The sequence below is a fragment of the Palaemon carinicauda genome, chromosome 21, assembly GCF_036898095.1.
Source record: "Palaemon carinicauda isolate YSFRI2023 chromosome 21, ASM3689809v2, whole genome shotgun sequence".
Taxonomy (NCBI): domain Eukaryota; kingdom Metazoa; phylum Arthropoda; class Malacostraca; order Decapoda; family Palaemonidae; genus Palaemon; species Palaemon carinicauda.
The window spans coordinates 50,268,735-50,286,234 of NC_090745.1; the positions used below are offsets into that span (position 1 = coordinate 50,268,735).

General features: G+C 33.9%; 1 protein-coding gene across 1 annotated transcript in view; it reads left to right on the forward strand.

The window, feature by feature from the left end:
• LOC137614898 (solute carrier family 22 member 21-like) overlaps positions 1 to 17,500 on the forward strand; it is a 947,260-nt gene that overhangs the window by 719,149 nt on the left and 210,611 nt on the right. The window contains exon 9 of the mRNA XM_068344556.1: positions 9,619 to 9,787. Within this exon, the coding sequence (XP_068200657.1) occupies positions 9,619 to 9,787 (169 nt within the window). The remainder of the gene's footprint in view (positions 1 to 9,618; positions 9,788 to 17,500) is intronic.

Sequence of the window (17,500 nt, forward strand, 5' to 3'; positions counted from 1 at the left end):
AGAATCGTTAGGTTGATTGGAATTCTCCACTGTAATAGAAATATATTGTCATCAATAGCGCCTCAACCATCACCTTATGAGAGTTTGTACACGTCATGTATAACAGACTTCAGTGATCGCACCCTCCAATTTATGACAGTCATAGCACTTTTAAAAATGTAATTAATCTCAGTGTATAAAACACATATTTTGCATATAAGGATTAGGACACACAAACACACACACACACACACACACACACACACACACACATATATATATATATATATATATATATATATATATATATATATATATATATATATATATATATATATATATATATATACTCGTATATACATTTATACACACACTCACACACACACACACACACACACACACATATATATATATATATATATATATATATATATATATATATATATATATATATATATATATATATATATATATATATATATATATATAGGGATAAAGACAAACACAATATCGTGTTCAAATAGAACTAAATTTCCATATTATTGTCGAGCCGTAGTGTCTTCAAATGAAAGGCAAGGCAGCTACCAATGATGCCACCAGAGGCTCTAAAAGATGTCGGAACCTAAGTGCTAACATTTCAGGATTTACCTGGTTAGACATCAGTCCCATTGCAGAAAGTTTCCCCGTCTTCCCGACCCCCCAAGTGACACAATCAATAGCTTTTAATCTGAATTACCCCTAATGAGTCAATATGGAGGGAAATCAATACAATAGCGGGATCAAATAGCAGCAAGTTTAACCTCTTACTGGGATCGAATCATAGTATTTTGAAATGAAAGGTCGCTACCAATCATGTCATCAGAGCCTCTAAAAGTAGTCAGAACATGATGGATCAGGAAGTCAGAGAAAATTCACTGGTAAGAGACTGATGTCTTACCAGGTAAATCTTGAAATACAGTAAGCACTTATGTTCCGACTTCTTTTAGGGCCTCTGTTGCATGATTGGCAGTGACCTTGCCTTACATTTGCAGCGACTAAACATAAAACAAACCAGGGACACTACCTCTTATGGCTATTTTTTTTTTTTTTTTCAAATATTACTGAACTGCTCTTACTGGAGAAAGAAACCTTTTTAATGCTGAAATGTTCTCATCTATTTTCAGAGAAGGGGTGTGGAAAAAGGTGGAGGCCAAATCCAGCCTTGAAATAATTTTTGGGCTCTGAATTAAGATAAAGAGTACAAAATTCTCTTGTGTTCCCCAAAAGATTAATTTAACAGACAACGTTTGTAGTCCACTTATGGGTTTAGCTTAAGTTAATACCAACAAGAAAATGAGATCTTTAAAAGAAAGATTTCAACTGTTCAAAATTTGGATCTTTTGAATACTGTAAAACCATATCCAGTTTCCAGAAAACTGATTATACTACCAGAGGCCTTTTAGTCCTCAACGATATAACACAAATGCTGTAATACCTGAAATGGACAGTTCTAATCTCAGATGTTTCAGCACTGAATGAGGCATGGATCTATTTCCCTTAGAGGCCGAAATTGATCGTTTCCTACCATAAAAAAAGAACTGTAAAAAAATATCAATATGTAAGCGAGACCTGATTATTGACAGACTTACTTTGTACCAACCAGAATGAACTTTCCTTTTCTTTGTATGGAAAATTTGTTAACTATCTTTCAGTACCTATAATTGACTGTCTGAAGGGTTTCAGAAAGCCTTTGTTTCTGAGGACATAGTGCAGTCTTCATGCCGTCAAATATACAGTAGTATAGATGGGTTTGGATGAATCACCTTTGAGAAAAGTTATTTGTTTAGATTGGCTTTGTACAGCAAACTTATTGGATACTCCGACAAAAATTGCCATAGATCTTTGAACCCTTCCCTCTGTGACCAGAAAGGAAGTATTATCGTCATCTTACTGTTTACAGAAATCTTGAATTTGTTTAATTAACATCTGCCAAACAAGGGAAAATAGTAGCAATAATAAGAAGAAAATAGTGCTTATTTCAAATATCTAGACTAATATTTCAGTACATAAAGGGTAAGTCGAGGATTGAAGTTACTTCCATTATTGATCCAGGTTACCATCTCGGTTTTAAGCCTCGTAAATTCTACAGTAGATGTCTTAACGATCAGTTACAAATGTGGGAGACTGTGAAAAAGAACTCGGTTCTGGTAGAAACTACAGATCTCTGGACTTTACTGTAAACCCAATTGTTACCCCTTTGAGGAGTTAGGTTCTAACAGGTTTGAAATAGAGCCGATAATTAATCGAATCTCTGAGGTACCGCAAAAGGATTTAGTTGCTTAAATTTTTAATAAAACAAAAACTAGCTACAAAGCCTGTAGCAAGATACACCCTTGGGTAGAAGTATTGTCGTCATTCCCTCCAGAATCAACGAGTCTAACTTTCTCTGCTAAAATAGAGTTATCTAAAACAGTAGAATTATCTTTAAAGGAAAGTATTTAAAAGCACTTTCGATCTTATTACTCAAAAACAGCAGTTTAAGGGTTTAAAGGCTGCGCATAAATAGCAGGGGAAGGGGACAGTGACATTGCCCTCTTGAGCAGGACAATGCGCCAGAGACTAACCATATACACACATGATCAGCGCACAAGCCCCCTCTCCACCCAAGCAAGAACCAAAGAGGGCGAGGGCCTGACAATGGCTGCTGATGACTAAGAAGATAAACCTATAGGCTATCCCAAAACCCCCATCCTTAGCTCACAAGGATGGTGAGGTTGCAGCAACTAAAGAAACTACTGAGTTTGAACCGCAGTCTAGAGATCACAATTCAGGGACATTATCACATCGGCCATCACAGTTAGTAAATTAGAAAATTTTATCGTCAACCGTGCCTGGTGTTCCTAAGCAGTAACCTACCCAAGTAATGGCCAGAAGTTGCTAAACCTTGCTTATTGACCGAGAAGCAGTGTTTTCAATGTGGCATGACCTTATAAACCATGAAATTAAAAGGTCTTGTTTGTCAGCCATAATGATATACTCAAGGGAGGTCATTATAAGGAAATTTACAAGGTTAGGTAACATCCTATTCTGATGCAACTGCAATTTTCAACAATTTTGAGAAATCAAAGACTTAGATTAAATGAAATTAAAATTAGCAGCCGTTCTTCATAATACATGGTGATAATAATTTAACTCGTATCCACAACAACAAGGAGGGAATGAGAGATTTATAGTGCCGTTTTAAAAGATTTAAGGTGCACTTAACTTAAACCTATTTTTCTTCCAACTGGCACGGTAGTGCGACATCTATGTGGAGGCTTTTGTACAAAAGGCATAGCTTATGTAACTTCACCTTCTGAATAATAGTAAAGTATTCTTTTTGAACTATTCTTTTTACTGTATAGTGTTTTAAAGTTCACTATATACAAATCACCCTCCATAATATTTACATCTTCTTAAGAGCATCTATGATATGAAACAGCATCTCTCAAAATAAAAACGAGGCTGCTTTGCTTAAAGGTGCTTACTTTAGTGGGAGGAGGGATATGAGGATCTATCTTACCTATTCAGTCTTCTGCCTAACAGTCTATATGTCTAATAGAGCAACTAGGGATGTGGAACACAAGGGATTTAGCTGCAGAAATATCTAAAGTAATTAATGAATTTGAGACTCTACGATGGGAACAGTGAGCAGTCAGAACCCTTACTGAAGGTACACTGTAATTATGACCATTAGTCCCAACTATGGGAATCGGGTTAGTGTAAGCAACCGGGTAGGCATGTCAGACTTGCCTTCCATAACAGATATCTTGTTGGAATACTGCAAATAACAAAAGAGCTTAATTAAGTTAAAACCTATAAACACAATACTAACTTGATGGGTAAGGGAGGGTTGGCATGTGATAATTTGATTCCCTTCTCATCATTAACTTGGCTTGCTCTCCTTGGTTTTGTGAAAAACTAATGCCAGTCTTCTCTTTACAAAGTTGTAGTCCTCACAACTTAGGACTTGATAGACAATGATCACTATCTTAAAAGAGGATATGTTTTTATTTATTTAAAACACAAATTGAAAGCTAAGAACAGAAGTGAAAGAAATTAACGTTCAATAAACTCATATAGGAACCGCAAAGAGAGTTATTCTAAAATGCTCCCTTCATGTGAACTGAAAGACATTCGTTTATGAGGCGCAAATTGAAATCTAAGTCAGTATTATATAGCTGATGAGTCTTATTCAATTCAGCTGATCTATGCATTATAGAAGGCTACCTAAGGACTAAATGGTAACTGGAATTGCTAGCCTTTTTCTGAATCTGAGACAATAATACATCAATTCTATCCACCGTGCTGGGGAACATAAAGAGTCTTGGAAGTAACTACTTTTGGAGAGCTTGAGGATTAAGAAGCTTCCAAACTTATATTACACCTATTATTAGAGTATTTCTCAGCAATAAGGTTACGTAAGATTTGAAAAGGAGACAATTCATCTTTTTCAAGGTTTGCCTCCGTGTTTTCTTTCTATTCATCTTCCCATTTCACTGGTTGAGCTCTATAAATCAGATTAAACTTTTTAAGCCAAGTGATAATCAGCTAATTTATCGATGCATTAACCATATGACATGGGGATTACTGATGAGCTAGCAGCGAAGCTTGCAAGCGAAGGGAGTACACTATAAAATCTATCAATTTTAGTTGAAACTTCTTTCCCACCTTCAAAATTTGAGGGACTCATATTTTATGCTACACCATCCACATAAATAATATGAAATAGTTAAGGAGTGTGTACCGCTCGTGTTTCATACACGCTCGTACACTGTAATGTTTTGCTTTTTTATCTTATCACTCGCTCGTTCCTGTACTGTTAATAGACCAACCTGTGTAAGCATGCTAGTTCATGTTTGATTTTGTCTAAATTTTTGTGACGTTCTTGCTGTCAACTCCTTGTATATAAACTCCTTTAATCTTTGCTTGCACCCATTCCTCTTTTTCACCTTCATCCATACCATACAGGTCAATCACACCTTAAAACTCCTGTCCATGTCCTTTGTCCCCCCACAAATTTTCATCTCCCCCCCCCCACTCTCTCTCTCTCTCTCTCTCTCTCTCTCTCTCTCTCTCTCTCTCTCTCTCTCTCTCTCTCTCTCTCTCTCTCTCTCTCAAACACACAGGTCCTATCAAAACTACCTCCGTAATTTTTATTTGACTCTACTTCAAGAATATTTCTTCCAATATCTTAAGCCTGCTGTTCTTCCTTCCTTTCCATAGTCTCGTTGTGAAATTACTCTATCGATAGCTATGATACTCCCGTCCGTTGTCAGTAAAATCGAATGATCAAATCTAGTATTTCCGAATAACTCATCGCCATTTGAGGTCGCTTTCCATTTGCTAAACAGCCTTTCTATTACAACTCGCTAATTTATTACTTTTTGCTTCTTCAAGATATCTTAAGTTTTTGATAAACTTACAGTAATATGCTGAGAACCAGCTACTGGTTTGGGAGTTCTGGGCCTTGGCCACTCTCGGATTGGTACTACCTTACCTTCTTAAAAAGAAATAACATTTTGTTCAAGTTAATTTTCATGCTGTGGCATATCAAGGTTTCCAAAACATAGATAAACAAAAACATTATAACTGATTAATGGAGGTAAGACTATCTACACTTGAAAAGTGGTTAGGAACATTTCTCAAACCAAAGGGAAGGAAACTATATAAAATAATTTGCTATAGAGGCCATTTTAATCCTATTGTCTTCTTGAATTGGTATTTGATAATTCTAATTCAATTGTGATATGATATTGACTACACAGTGCCTTTATTAATTTTGTAACTCTCCGATTGAGAGCAATGAATATGCATTTTCTATAGTAATAGTTTTCAGTTTCCTATGATGAATGCACTATCTTCCTATGCCATCCTTTTTTCTTAATACCACAAATTATCGGAGAAGTTTAGGGGATTTAGTTTCCTGGGTAATCCATTGTTCCCTTAATCTAAAAATTTTCCTTTCTTTAGCCCCTTGGAAATGAACAAGGATTCTGAAGAGCTTTGATTTAATAGGTGTTGTTTGCTTAGTTTCAATACTAAAGCGAAATTGATCAATCCACCCCAATGGCTCATCTCCAAAGTTGATTTCATCAGAATAGCTACTAACAATGTTACTAATTACATATTTGTGTTCATGCGTGTACCAAGGCTGAGCCAACTTCAACAAATTTTCTGGATGTTTGTCTGTGCGAGCTAGTCCCGACTCTTGAATCAGCCATCGGCAATTTTGCTTACCTCCAGTTCTCACACTGAATCGTTAAGGCCCATTTACACGGGGATAGTTTACTTGCGCCAGTTTACTGACATCAGCAAACTATCCCCGTGCAAAAGCAAAGGATAGTTGGAAGCAGTTGAAATCCTGGCTACTTTACTAGCCCCTATCTGGACACTTGAGCTACTGGCGCTAGTAACTATCCCCGTGCAAAAGCAAATTTTCCCAGTTCTCACTTGCCTTCAGAAGGGTCATCATGTCAGATAAGTGGAATAACGAGAATGTAAAGAAGGTTTTGGATAAATACGAGGAATTTCAAGGTTTGTTGAACAGTAGACAAAATGATTACATGAATCATAATAAGAGGAATATATCACTTCAAGAACTGGAACATAGTCTAATTGAATTCGAAGTAATCATTCCAAACATTAATTTGTATAAAAAAGCAAAAAAGAAAAAAATTAAAGTGTGTTTATAGGCTAGAGTTAATGAAACTGGAAAAAAATTAAAAAAAGAGTAGCAACTTCTACCCAAAACACTGTCCTTATGCAAACGTTTACTATCCTGAAAAGTTTACTAGCTGCTAGTCACTGGCGTCAGTGAACTATCCCCTTGTAAACCGAACTTTACCGAAAACCATTCTTTGGTTACATAAGCTGTTTACTGTAGTTTCTTTGGTGTGTTCTTTTTTTTTATGTCCACTAGTCCACTATCCCCCTTAATTATACATGCGTCCATTTGTCTTGGAACTTAACAAACATTATAGTCCCTTCAAGAAACGGCGAAGAAAGGGAGACAGATATACTCTTAAATACCTGGGGAGACACAAAATCCTTTCTTAGGGAATCAATTTCCCCACCCATTTGTCTCTCTGTTCCCTCATAGGCACTTGAAATTTCCTCTCTCCTATCTTCTATAATATGCTCATGATCTCCTACTAACACCTTTAGGTCGTAATATTGTTAGATATAATAAAGTCTAAACAAAAATACAACTAAGTCCTGGTATACCCCAGGTGGATACTATAAAAAAAGCATGCATAAAATTATCTGATCTCACCTTAACAGAAAGTGTTTCTGTATGTCTTGTTTCTAATTGACTGTCTCCTTAAGTATCAAGGATGATTAATGTTGCTAGCTGTAGCATGCTCGAGGTACATCCGTGTTAAAGAAGCGACATAAGTTCACCAGTACCTGATAACTTCTTGATTGAATTATCTGACAGATTCACATGTGCTCCTGGTGCCCTAAGCCGTCAAACAGGACCATGAGATGGGCTCGCAATCTCACCTTTGTGACCCTCACATCCTGCTGTTGTCCCCCCTAGTACCAGGGGATGAGGTCAGGAGTACCGAGGGAGTTGCTTCTACCCCTGTGATCCTCACTGCTTTGTTGATTGCTGCTGTTGACTGTTGGTAGTATATTGCTATCACTCACATCACCCTGCTTCTGCAACATCTGCCCTTTCTTCATCTCATATTGACTAGCGGATTTTAGGGCACAGGTCATCGTTGCATGTTGTGTTTCGTCGGGCGCTCTGGAATTACCAAGAAGTACTCTGTTCATTAATAAAACTTTTACCCGCAATGCTAGCACATGTCAAGATCCTCACTAGTGTGCTCATCCATCTTCTCTATCTCTGATTGGGCTTGGTTCCCATTGCTTTTTAAAGGCATTGCTCTCTTGGCTGCTACCTGAACGTGATTTTTATTAGCATACCCAAGCTATTTATAATATTTTTTCATAAAACCACCATCACATTTGCAAATCATTGTTGTTAGACATTTCTTGCTTGAGGGAACATTCGTGCACTCTATTCTATCTATTTCTCTTCCTCAAGTTATTTTGAAGTTTTTATAGTTTTTATAGGAAAGATTTATTTTATTGTTGTTATTGTTCTTGAACTTCTCTTGTTGTTTATATCCATATTTCCTTTCCTCACTGGGCTCTTTTTCCTGTTGGAGCCCTTGGGCTTATAGCATCCTTCTTTACCAACTAGGGTTGTAGCTTAGCAAATAATAATAATAATAATAATAATAATAATAATAATAATAATAATAATAATAATAATAATAATAATAATAATAATATCATGAAACAAGTAGCCACGTAGATGTGAATTTACTTGCCTTATGATATGCTTACGGTTGATTGCTTTTCATCACCCTCAAGTGGGTTGGCACTGGGTTGCAAAGCTATCCCAGTCTCTGCAAATACAGTTCATGAAACTGAGAACTAACTTTCCCTTCCAAATTTTGGGATCATTGATGATTCTCCTTCATATCACCTTTTATTGCATATATTGTATTTCTTTGTAGCCATTGTTTTATTTTAGCATAATCTTCCAGATCACCTCCATTACAGGGTCCTCAAGACTTGTATGTTTTTTTTTTTCTCTCTCTCTCTCTTTTGACCACCTATGTGCGATCACTTGAAAGTCTCTCAAAAAGACCCAGATGTCAACAGTAGTTCGGACGATTTACAAACTATGACATTGTCACCACTATCTTTGCATATCTTTTTCTTCTCCTGTGCAACTGATCTTCACTCCTGTGTGTCAATATTGTTGTGATTGCTTTTTGCCATTGTTCTCGATCTAATGATAATCTTTTGACATCTTGCGTTAAACTATCAAACGTATCTTCCAAAGCCGGTGCTCATGTTCTTGCCTATTTCCATCATCATATTGACTGTATCCCACAGCTTTCATCCCCGTCTTTTGAAGTAGCTGGCATAAACAAATGTCAACTAATTACTTAATGATATTTTAAGAATTATGCAAATCCACTGGAATTTTTCGTTATTTTGCATAATAACGACGTTTATAGTTGTTATTTTGCGAAATTACTATGGTTCTAGGTAACAGATTTCGCATATTTACGGTAACACCAATACACCCACAGTATATATATATATATATATATGTGTGTGTGTGTGTGTATACACACACACACACACACATATATATAAATATATATATATATATATATATGTATATATATATATATATATATATATTTATATATATATATATATATATACTGTATATATATATATATATATATATTCATGTATATATATATATATATATATATAAATATATATATATATATATATATATTATGTCCAATGCCTCTTAGTGAACTATGAGTGCTTACATGGCTATTATAAGAATTATCCCTTTCCAGATAATTAATTTATTGTTTGATCAGTTTCATTAAGGTTATTAAAGCAAACCATCAACTCAAATCAAATTCATATGTCTAAAGCAATATCAATTTGAGTTTCAATCCTCAATATTATTTAAATAAATAAATAAAAAAAATGTAATTTGTTAACTTTCCTAATGACTGCTTTCATCTTTTTTTAAACAAAACCTTCAGTACTTATGGTTTCTCTTTTCAGCTGTGGAATTTATTGGTGCCAAGTGGAGGACATTCTGTGGCATTATCATTGAAGTTCCATTTGCATTAGGTGAGGCTATGACTGGTGTCCTGGCAATCTTCATTCGAGAGTGGCGATGGCTGCAGGTTGCAATTACTGCTCCGGCCTTCTTGCTTATATCATATATGTGGTTAGTACTTTTAGATTCGTGTTGATTCTCTCTATTTTCTTATATCAGGTTATTGTTACGGACAATTGTTAAAATTTGGTTTGAAACCAAATTCAAATACTGTTATCGGTAACAGGGATCTAGTTTTATGAAAATATATATACCTAATTTATGATAAATTATCTTATTTTATTGCCCGGTGGTCTATGAATACATTGACTATCTAATAATTTTGACGCATTACGCAGATCTAAATTACAAATATTGTTAAGGATCTTATTGATACCATTGAACCATTAATAGCCTTTATAATGAAGTCATGGAACCACGTTTCTCTCACGTAACAACTTCCAAATAAACCAGTTTGTTATTTCTTCTGAAGTAATGATTCCTGATAATATGAACATTTCCAAATTCCTCCCCACCTCGAAATGATTATTTATCTCTCCCGTAGGAGATTAAGGCCTTATGTCAGGAAGCGTCGTTTATTTGTTTTATAACACTATCGTAATATTTTCTAATCACAGGCAGTAGGTTACCCAGGGTACCAGCCACCCGTTAAGGTACTACCGCTAGAGAGTTATGGTGTCTTTTAACTAGACGTTGGATCCTTCTCTCAGGATACGGTTTGCTTTCACTTTGCCTACACATATACCGAATAGTGTGGCCTATTCGTTACTAATTCCCATCTGTCCTCATACACCTGACAACACTGAGATTACCAAACATTTCTTCTTCATCCAAGGGGTTGGCTACTGCACTGCATTGTTCAGCAGCTACTTTCTACTTGCTAAGGGTAGAAGAGATTCTTTAGCTATGGTAAGCAGCTCTACTAGGAGAAGCACACTCCAAAATCAAACTATTATTCTCTAGGTTTGGGTAGTGTCTTAGCTTCTGTACCATAGTTTTCCACTATCTTAGGTTAGACTTCGCTTCTTTGAGGGTACACTCGGGCACACTATTCTATCCAATTTCTCTTTCTCTTGTTTTGTTAAAGTTTTTATAGTTTATATAGGAAATATTTATTTTGATGTTACTGTTCTAAAGCTATTTTATTCTTATGTTTTCCCTTTCCTCGCTGGGCTATTTTCCCTGTTGGGGTCCTGGGCTTATAGCATCCTGCTTTTCCAACAAGGGTTATAGCTTACAAGTAATAATAATAATAATAATAATAATAATAATAATAATAATAATAATAATAATAATAATAATAATAATAATAGCAATGGAAAAACCAGAAACTGCTAGAGGGATACTAGGTAGAGAGCATAACTTCGCTACGTCCAGCAGTCTTATGATCTTAACTCCATGTTTCAGTGTAAAACGTTTTGACCTATTTCTCTCATTATTCCTTATATACTTAATATTATGATTGGTTCAAAGTACTGCTGTGTATTTGTATTTTGATGTGTTTTCTTCAAAATCTAACAGATTTGTCCTTCAACCATACTCAACATGTCCACCAAGTTTTTTTTTTTTTTCAATTTGTTCCGTAGTTTTTGCGTAATGCTCACAAACGAACAAACAAACTAACAAAATATTTGCCATTTATTTAACATTGCTATTATTTTCAAAGTACTACAGCGTACTTGTTCTTTGTAATAATTTATCCACAATATCGTATATTTATCCTTGAGGCATACCCAACATTGCTACCAAGTTTGGTCAAAATCGATACAGTAGTTTTTTGTGTGAAGTTGCCTACAAACATGAAACAAATTAATAAACGAACAAACAGACAGTCATATATATATATATATATATATATATTTATATATACATATATATATATATATATATGTATACATATGTATATGTATATATACATATATATTATATATATAATTATGTATGTATAAATATATATGTATATGTATTCATACATACATATATATATATATATATATACATATAATTATATATATATATATATATATATACCCTTTCCTGAGTGGGAATACCATAACTTGGTGAAACGGTTTATGTATCGCCATGATCAGCAAAAGCTGTACCAGTCAGGGCCACCCATACTAAGTTGGCTTGCTGTGACCGATCAAACTAAAATATCCTACCATCACCAATCCGCAGTGGCTTTTGTCATGAAGTGTACTAGAAACGACTGCATTTGCTGTTGTGTGTGTGTATATATATATATATATATATATATGTATATATATATGTATATATATATATATATATATATATTTATATATATATATATATATATATATTCACCTTTTCACAAAGGTGTCAGCAGAAGAACTATTAATTTTTCAAGGTAAAAATGGAAAATTATACTTTCTCTGTGGACTCTGACACTATGGTAAAATTAATAGAATTATGTGTCAAGGGTTGCAAATTTTTCTTCGGAAAGAAATACTATGAACCAAAATTTAGAATGAGAATGGGCAACCCTTTTTCACCATTGATGAGTAGTTTATTTATGGAATTTTTTAAACCTACTGGCATCCTTTTGGTAAGGCATGTCGATGACATAATTTGTGCTTGGCCCATCAGTAAAAACGAAAATGTTTTTAACAACAATAAATGATTTAGTGCCAACCATGAAATTTAAAATCGAAATAGAAGTAGATAATACGTTGCCCTTTTTAGATGTGTTGGTTTAAGAAATGGATAGAGGTTTTAAATTTTCAGTTTATAGAAAACCGATAAATGTGGACTATGACGTTCAACATTACCGCAATCATCATCCAAGGACAAAAAGTATGGTTTTTCATCTATGCGGGCCAGTTGGCCTGAATTCCTTGAAGCAGAGCTTGGGAAGATCTGGGAAATTGAAGGGAATTTACAATACCCGGAGAATTTTATTGACACAGCTTTCTATAAAGCAAGGAAAATTTTTCATGAAACTGACTCTAAAACTGATTTTATTATGAAAAACTTTTGCATTTTAATTTTCCCTAATCATTTCATAACCATTCCTAAACTGATAAAAAGTTTTAATGTCAATGTTATTTTTAATTATAGTACTTTGAAGGATATTCTAATTAGAAATTCCCCCGTACAAAATAAAGGATGTATTTATGATATCGCATGTAATCAATATAATAAAAGATAAGTCCGACAAAGTGGAATAGACCTCGAAACAAGATTACAACAGCATAGATATAATGTTCGAACACGGATCCAAAGAAGCAGTTTGCTTTATACCATTAACTGGAAAGGGGCGAAAAAAATGCTATATTGTAAGGACATAATAAAACGCATTATAGAATTATTTATCATAAGAAAAAACCGTGTGGAATTGATTAACAATAGCGCAGGAATGTATAAACTTGATAAACTGCTTGTAAATAATTCATTTAAACAATTATCCTTTTTTAACTAGCTGTAATTAATATCTAGCTGTGTACTAATTTTTATATTAATGTATTATTTCGTTTTACTACTGTCATAGAGGTGACTTTGATTCTGTTCCTAACATTTTGTACCAATTGGACCTAAAGAGGTGTAAAGATACGAAAGCGCTAGTCCAAAGTTTTGTTTTTCTGGTCCTTCCTCTAGCATATTGACAAATCTCTCTCTCTCTCTCTCTCTCTCTCTCTCTCTCTCTCTCTCTCTCTCTCTCTCTCTCTGTATATATATATATATATATATATATACATATATATATATATATATATATATATAATTATGACTAGCGAATTACGTAAACTCCCGAGTTCCTAAATCACTTGCGTTATATTACGTAAGTCTGATACACACGAGAATACCTCTGAGCTTTGAGAATAATACGCAACTTCCAGAGGTTGATATATATTAACACTGAATATCTAAAGGTCACTTTACGTTACACTCAAAACAAAACTGTGATTACTTTACTTTTAACAGGAACTATTCTAAAATCACCATCTTACTTTGGTTCTTAGTCAAGGGATACGAGCAAAGCACTGGTAATTGAAATGATACACACTACAAAAATATACATATTCTAAACAAAAAAAATTACAATTCAAAATTAACACCAAAAATAAATCGCTCAAAATTTAAATCTGAACTAGACCTTAGACTATGACAAAAGACACTTCAAGAATAATACAATCACTTGTTTTAATAAAAATTAATTTATGAAAATATTTAATTTTGACAATTGATGAATAAAATGACACTTTAACACTATAGAAAATAAACAATAATTACACCGTACACTCTTTTGCCCTTTGGGCTCACACAAGTTTACAAAACTGTTAAACAAAAAATAAATGCTCTTCACTTTTTGACCAAATCACACACAGCCAGTCCCAAAAACAAATTAATTTGACAATATAAACTGTAGTTATAAATACACTTCACTCCTATCAAGTTAAAGCACAAAAAATATCATCAATGTTTGAACAACACTCTACACTTTTGAGAAAAAGCGCTCAACGGCTGGATGGATGCTGGTGAGAGGATTGTCGGACGTTAACTCTTTCAGAATGTTAGGCTGGATCTCTCTCTCCTATGCATTGGGAGGCCCTTATATGTCATCTTAATTCATTCAGGAATCTTCCAGCTAATCATTCTCGAAGCGTGTGTATTAAGTCCGGGCGGTTTCTCGCCGTGCCAGTGTTGCCAACTTGCCAGTTTGAAGTATGGTTCCATCATCGCCTGACGATAGCAACCCTCTCAGCTAACTCTGCCCACCTCTTCTTGTAACATTAAAAAAAAGAGAAACTTTAGTTGAGAACATTCATGCAATTTCCAACCCCGTGGAAACATGATGAAATCTCTAGCAGTTATACCTCGTGTGCGTCATATATACCTTTCAACAAATTTACATGAGACTTCGTAACCAAACAACATGAAAAAAAAATTTAATATTTTAAAATAACGTAAATTTACATATACGGAACTGAATGAAAATAGAAGTGAATGAATAACGACAGTCTTTTGTAATTTACATACATTTACTTAGTCCTACATGATTGGGACCCATCTTACAAACATACTATACATCTCTTAAATACAGAAATAAAATACGTGAATGAAAATAATCTACTCTCATGTTAGACCAGCCAGGATTTGTAAGATATATATATATATATATATATGTATATATATATATATATATATATATATATGCATGTATATATATACATAAATATATATAATCATATATATACATACACACACACACACACATATATATATATATATATATATGTATATATATATATGCATATATATAAAGGATTATATATATATAAGTGTACATACTGTATATATATATATATATATATATAAAGGATTATGTATATAAGTGTACATATATATATATATATACATATATATATATATATATATATGTATATATATACATATATATATATATATATATACATATATATATATATATATATGTATGTATATATATATACATAAATATATATAATCATATATATACATACACACACACACACACACACATATATATATATATATATATATATGTATATATATATGCATATATATAAAGGATTATATATATAAGTGTACATACTGTATATATATACATATATATATTTATATATATATATATATATATATATGTATATATATACTCTATATATATATATATATATATATATCATCATCATCATCATCATCATCATCAACCACTACTAGTCCACGCAGAACAAAGGCCTGAAACATGTCCTTCCTCTCTCGTCTTTTTATGGTCTTTCTGTGCCAATCTATACCCGCAAATTTTCTTATCTCGTCAATCCATTTCTCTTCCTTTCCCTGCTTCATTCGCAATCTTGAGGGACCCATTCTGTTATTCTTTACGTCCATCTATTATCTGTTATTTTTATCATACTTCCTGTCACTGTCCATTTCTTTTTGCTATACTTTTTAGAATATCCTCTGCTGTATTTAATTTACTCTCGTATCCATGTTGTTCATTTCCTGTCTCTTACGACCTCTATTCTTTCCATAGCTCTTTGAATTATAACTAGCTTATGTTTTAAGACTTTAGTGAGGCTCCAAGTTTCTGATACGTAAGTTAATAGTGGTAGAATCATCTTCTTAAATACTTTCCTTTTTAGAAAAAGTTGCATTTCACGTTTCATAATATCATTACATGCTTATCCTACTTTTCAATCTGGTCCCATGTCCTGTAGAAACATCAATGTCTGCGTTAAGTACATATATTCATTACCAATCTCCAGAGTTTCCACCACAACCCTTATACGTAGTCTGCATTTTCATTGAACATTTTTAGTTCTAAATTTATGATTTCTTTATACTAATCTTTTATCATCTGTGATTTTTCCCATGATTCATTAAATAGAGCTATGTCATCCAAAATGTTAAGTTGTGAAGGTCATCATCATCAATATCATCTTCATCTCCTCCTAAACCTATTGACACAAGGGCCCTCGGATAGATTTCGCTAGTCATCACTATCTTGAGCTTTTAATTCAATACTTCTCCACTCATCATCTCCCACTTCATTTTTCATAGTTCTCAACCTTCAGGCCTGGGTCTTCCAACTCTCCTAGTGCCTTGTGACGCCCAGTTAAACATTTGGTGAACTAATCTTTCCTGGGGGGTACAAAGAGAATTCTCGAACCATCTTCATCTATACCTCACCTTGATATTTTCCACATATGATACTTGAGAAATATCTCTTATAGTTTCATTTCTAACCCTGTCCTGCCATTTAACTCCTAAAATTTCGTTCTAATCTGATATTTCATGCTTTCTGGTAAGCAAGCATTGCAAATCCTGTGGTGTTCTGCTAATAAGGACAACATTACTAGCATATTCTAGGCCAGCTAATTTCCTATTACTAATCTAGTCAAATACTTTTCCCCCATCTTCAACTGTTCCACGAGGAGGAAAAACAACATAGGTAGCAACACATTCCCTTGTACTCTGCTGTTCACTGAAAATTCAATAGATAGAACTCCACTAACCTTAACTTTGCATTTGCTATGCTAAGGAACAGACTTAATAGAATTTACATAGTTAAGAGGAATTCCAATAAAGCGCAAGACTCCCTTCAAAACTAGTCAGTGCACACTATTAAAGGCTTTTTCATAGTCTACAAATGCCATCAAAACTGTATTTCTATATTCTACTCATTGTTGTACAACATGTCTCAAAATAAAAATCTGGTCAGGACAGCTTCTACCTTTTCTAAATCCTGCTTGTTCATCTTTCAGCTTTTCATCAATCTTTCTCTTCAGTCTCTTTATAATAATTACTGTATGCTATATATTATCATGACAACTGTCGCAAGTGTGATGCTTCTGTAATTATTGCATTCTGCCAGGTTCCCCCCCCCCACCCTTTTTTTCACCCTTTCAGCAACACTTAATTCTCATTCATCAGGTTTTTCCTCGCCATGCCACGTTCTACCAAACAATCTTGTAAGCATTCTTGGGGTCACTTCATTTCCAGCCACTGTCATTTCAGCAGTTATTCCATCGTAACGAGAGGCTTTCTATCTCCTAAATTTTTTTTTTTTATGATAGCTTCGACTCCAAACACACTGGATTCATTTATGAACACATCAAGGTTTTCCTCACCTTCAGGTATATCAATCAAAATATTCCCCTCGTATCTCCTATTCATGAACTCACTAAAGTGTTCCATCAAATATTGCCCCTCTTCATCTTCTGTTGTTATAACCGATCCATCTCTCTTTTTGATGGGTATATGTTTTTTCTTTGATTTTATGGAAATTTCATTAATAATTCTATGAGTGGTTTTCACACCATAGCC